Here is a 5640-nt window from a genome sequence, read left to right on the forward strand (position 1 = left end):
AGTGCCCAATCTTCTTCCAACAAACATGTAATTCTTGAAGGGCTTTGAGAACCTCGGTCATTATTTCACGAGGGTGGGCACGAGACTGTCACAATTTACACAAGAAGACAGTTATTAACAACCAAAACAATCAATATCTCTGGCAACAACTGTTGACAAGAAGTTAGACAACAATGTCTTAAATGAGCATATCCAGAGCCCAGAGGACAATAGTTTTCCACTCGAATGGCTATAGATAGAACATCACTGGTGATCGTAGCATTTCATTGATTGAATCTACTTCCAGTACGAAAACAATATATATGTGTAAACAGTGTACCTGAAGCCCAAGTGCCCATTTTCTCTCAACTGGCAACTGTGGTCTCAATCCTACACCTGGGTTATCCATATAGCTGGAAATGCGGTGCCCAAGAACTGGAGAAACAACTTCACTGGGATGCATTTGGTTAAAACCAGAATCCTAAGCAGTCACATTGTAAAACCAAAACTTCTGAGTTTAGTATAGGATGCATTTTTGAAAAGGAAAAACCAGCAAAAGAAATATATTATTAATTATGAAATTGTTCAGGCAAGAAAGACAAAATACACATGGTTTGCTGATAGGAACCTCATTAAAATTACGGAAAATACTGAGAAGGACTCAAATTACATAAACAAGGTCCAGAGGCAACTCCCTTTCTCTCACAATCACTTTTGTTGACATTCTCCCTCCCCTTAACCTTAATGGATCCCTTATCTTCCTTGCAACACCTCTCATTTTCCTAGCAAGCAAGTCAAGGTGCCTAAAATTTACTAAGCTCAAATACTCCTATGGTATATATCATGCAACCCAGATCAAATGGGAATACATGCACAAACATTAGATTAGAGGTATGTCTAGGATACTAATTAGACAAGTTATGCATCATTAATTCGTTACAGAAAGACCACTACTGAAATGTTAGGAAATCATAAGCAAAACACTAACCATTGACTCTTGAAACTCAGCTCCAAGATAGCCACTGGAAACACGGAATCTGTTGTCTAATAACAAATAGTATGCTACAGTACCCTGAAATAAATAAATGGTATTAAGAGATAAATTCCTAAATAAGGATTATATATGCAAGGAGTAACGGAAAGGTACAAACCTCATTTTGCATCCTGTTGCGAAGTGATTCAACCAACTGATTCCTGTCAAATCCCATATTCACTACTTCCTGAAGGATCTCCTCGTCAATCTACAAAAAACATATTGGCAAGTTTTACTTTTTGGACTGATTATATCACCTAACTTGAATTATAATATCCACAATTATTGTTGCATAAATTACAACATTTTTGGAAACATAGTGACAAAGCAATTGGAACTCATTATGTCGAGAAACTCAAAAAATTCAGAACACTAAAGACGTGGTTCGTGTAGTAACAAAAGGCTTGAAACCACACCATTTTGCATAAATTATGTTTAAATACAGGGAATAAGAAATAGAGCTAGGTTTGCTTTGACCCAAGGTAGAAATATCACAGGAGAGTGAAATTGAAAAAGTATTCTGAGAGCGCATAACGAAGATGTACAAACCAACCTTTTTTGCTTGTTGCATTGTATCTGGTGGTGGCACAGCTAAATAACGAGGAAGACGAGCCTGGAACCATGGGTGTTGACGGATCTCAGGTATGGTCATCCTCTTCATAGGATCAACCACAAGCATCCTTGGTATCAAATCTCTAGCACCAGGTGAGAGATGACTAGGAAGAGTGTATATCCCGCCCTATAAAAGGTATGTTGTAATTAAATGTCTTCAAGGATTACATCTTGAAGGAATAAATCTGATTCCGATTATGTAGTTCTCATTTCTCAGAGAAATTTTTTAAGTATATTAATATAGAACAAAATACAAAATTTTATTTCAAAGGTTACAAGAGTGTGCCTTAACTAGTAACTATAACTTGTAAGATATAGCTATGGATCAGAAGAGCAAGTAGATCAAATGACTGTGGATCACAAGCAAGATCGCAAATCATAAGAAACATGCCAAGCACAAACCAGTGATTAAAAACAAAAAATGCACCCAAATTATTTTGTTGCTGACAAAAATGTTCCCAAATTTTGTTATCAACAAAAATATCCTCAAATTATTTAAAAACGTGACGAAAGTGCACATTCGTGAATTGAGACGTTCTATGTTAACGAAAAAGAGTGATGTGACAAATGGAATTTCCTGTGTGACAAGTGAAACTCAGACATTGGTAAGTGAACCACGTCACGCTTTTCCGTTAACAAAGCAAGTTTTTTTATCATGACTGAGCATTTTTTGCACATTTTTAAATTATCTAAGGACATCTTTGTCAATAATAAAAATCGGGGGCATTTTTGCCAGCGCTAAGATAATTCGGGTGCATTTTTTGTGGTTTATCCTAAAATAAATTTAGAACAAGCAGCAGTATACTATCATCCCTTTCACAGTCATCAAAAAGAAAATGAAGAAAGTATAATACAAATTAATCATAAATGAATTTAATATCAACAATACCTTTATTTTCTTGAAGAGATTTGGAATGTTTTCATCATCAAAAGGAAGGGTGCCACAAAGAAGGGCATAGAGAATTACACCACAGCTCCAAACATCTACTTCAGGTCCAGCATACAATTTCCCAGAGATAACCTGTTATTATCAGTGTAAACCAAGAAATGAGAATCACAAGCAAAGGAAAATAAAATTTAAAAAGCAAACAATTATGATTGATCGATATCATCTATGCCATTGAAATCAAAAGAATTCCAAACCTCCGGAGCTGCGTAGTTAGGGCTTCCACAGCTTGTCTTAAGAAAGTGACCATCCCTCATGATGTTGCTCAAGCCAAAATCTGCTATCTTGACATTGCGCCTGGAGTCCAAAAGTAAATTCTCTGGCTTCAAGTCTCTATGAACCACCATATTTCTGTGACAGTACTCCACACCAGAGATTATCTGATTCCAATAAAAGAAATAAACTCATATAATCTGCGACAAAAGAAGGCTCTCCAAGTTCACTTAATACACAATCATGTCATTGGAATTTGAGTATTCAACAAACTTTTACGTTGGTTGTCAACAGCCTAACACAACCCTTTTCTTTTATCTAGGCTTGGGACCGATTATGTAAGAAGTTTGCAACAAGCTCAACAAGTCAACATAAGCAAAGTTAGTAGTAGACAATCATACCTGCTGAAAAAAATTGCGGGCTTCATCCTCTGGCAACCTGCCCTTTTCTACTATGTAGTCAAAGAGCTCTCCAGATTTCACATATTCCATCACAACGTAGATGTCAGTTGGAGTTTCTACAACCTCATAAAGCCGAATAATGTGAGGATGCATGAACAGTCTTAAAATTTTGATTTCTCTTCTCACTGCAACAAATTTGGAGAAAGAAAAGGGAATTAATGATTCAAGATAAGCATATTTAATTAACAAGACTGACCAAGCATGCAAATTTTTAATTAAAGCTTGAGAAAATCAGTTAAGTTCCTCTTCAAACTGAAAGTTGTTAGAAAGTATACCAATGCCACTTATTATCGGAATACCAGATGTTCTTCAAGCCATAAATCCATATGCATCCAACAAAAGATGGTAATGGAAAATTGAAAATAATATGAAGCAACGAAATTAGAAGAATACTAGAGATTATTGTTGAGAAAACAACACAAACCTTTTTCTTCCATTTCCATGTTCTTTATCTTCCTACGGTTAAGAATCTTAATGGCAACTTTATGACCGGTCAATACATGTTCTGCAATTTTCACCTTGCCAAAGGATCCAATGCCAAGTGTTTTTCCAAGTTTATAATTTGGAAGAAACATATCCACACCGGTAGCACCACGGCCTCCATCCATTTTTTTAATCTACATTAAAAATAAAGGTAAAGAAAGTACCAAAAGAAATATGCTAGCATATAATGAGGATCATGGGCAAAACTGTACAGAACTTTACTAAATTGTCTCGATGATTAATTAACAAAATCTGAAGCTAATCAAGCGGTCAACAACGCAGAAGTTCAACAACTAATTATGTTTCCCAGTATTCGGAGCATGTTACCCCATCAAACATCACACTTAGCAAGCTACCCAGCTGGACTTTTAGGGTGCTTCAACAACAAGTTACTGATGTACGGCACACCTAAAGCCGGTAAAAGGAGGCAGGCCCCTTTCCGGTGACTTAATTCAGAACCACTATCCTTTGAGTACTCTGTTTCAACAGTGTAGTGAAGACACAACAATTTCAAAATCAGCAGATTTCATATGCTGCCATCTACTTCAACTACCAACCAGCTAAAAAAACAAATAACAACACACACACACACGAATGAACATCTTCTACACCTGAGGTCAGTAATGTCTCATCAATCATCAATTCATGACAAAAATTGATAACTTTAGCTAAAAAACGGAAATAATTAAAAATCATTCCCAAAATTAAATAACATAAAAAATAATAAAAAAAGAATATTCATAAGCATAGAAGCCAATCAATTCGATTGAAATCTGAAAAAGTAGCCAATCCTGCTCGATCGAAAACACTTAAACGGTGAGAAATTAAAACGAAGATAAGAAAAGAAAAGGAACGAAGGGGGAATGAGTGTAAAAGAAAAGTAGGAGGAGAATGAGATTGAATTCGAATTGTAGAGGAAAGAAGGGGAATTGGAGAAGAGCGAAGGCTCACCGGAGAGAGTGTGATTGCCGCAGAGAGAGAGAGAGAGAAAGAGGAACCCTAGAGAGAGAAAGAGAGAGTATTTGGGAATCGTATTAATATTTTAGAGAGAGAAGAGAGAATTGGGAAAGAGAAGAATTGCGGAAGAAGGAGGGAAGGAATTGGCGTTGATGACAGATGATGACGTCAGCATCCCGGCAATCTGCTAATACGCCAAAAACATGTTTGCGTTTCCTTCGAACACTGCCAATAATGCCTCACTTTAATCATACCATGCTACTTCAATCACCTAACAAATCACAAATCACAAATCACAAATCCCTACTTGGCTCCTTTTATTTTTTTTTTTTTTCACTAACAATGTTATTAGCTTCTAGCTAGCATATTTCTTTTCTAATAGCATATTATATATGTTTCAAATGTGAAATTAGGATTACCTTAATACCTTTAGCTGTCGTGGAACATAGATTTTTAAGATTGGAACATAAGAATGGAGATGTACTCACCAGTCACCAAAAACTTAAACCACTCAAATTAGTAATAATCTAAAAATTATAAAGATAAAAAATATGTATTAACGATAGATAAATCAATATAGAATATACGTTAGATTTTACGTAAATATAATACAAATTAGAATAATACCTAAAAAGAATACTCTTGAACCAACTACAATTTTATATCTAATCTAAAAATTAGATTATATCTGTTAGAATATAATTATAATCAATTAGATCAATTAGTATTATTTAGCATATCTGAATATTTATTACGAAATATTACGTCTTTATTATTTCGATTTTCTTAACACCTATAAACATCCTTCTATATTATATTATTACATATAATTTGAATAGACAGAAATATTTTTTCTATTGCTTTTTCTTACCTTTTTTAACAATATCATAACGATATACTTATATAAAAATAAAATTGTACCAAATCTATACCTTAAAATATTATATTATAATAAA

General features: G+C 34.6%; 1 protein-coding gene across 1 annotated transcript in view; it reads right to left on the reverse strand.

Annotated features, from left to right (window-relative positions):
- Positions 1 to 4958, reverse strand: part of LOC107635353 (SNF1-related protein kinase catalytic subunit alpha KIN10) — a gene marked incomplete in the record, with an annotated part of 6419 nt that extends 1461 nt beyond the window's left edge. Inside the window, 10 exon segments of the mRNA XM_016338818.2 lie at positions 5 to 85; positions 320 to 460; positions 968 to 1051; positions 1131 to 1220; positions 1566 to 1751; positions 2514 to 2645; positions 2768 to 2950; positions 3185 to 3369; positions 3669 to 3861; positions 4679 to 4958. Coding sequence (XP_016194304.1) covers positions 5 to 85; positions 320 to 460; positions 968 to 1051; positions 1131 to 1220; positions 1566 to 1751; positions 2514 to 2645; positions 2768 to 2950; positions 3185 to 3369; positions 3669 to 3852 — 1266 coding nt within the window.

Source organism: Arachis ipaensis, chromosome B04, assembly GCF_000816755.2.
Source record: "Arachis ipaensis cultivar K30076 chromosome B04, Araip1.1, whole genome shotgun sequence".
NCBI classification, from domain to species: Eukaryota; Viridiplantae; Streptophyta; class Magnoliopsida; order Fabales; family Fabaceae; genus Arachis; species Arachis ipaensis.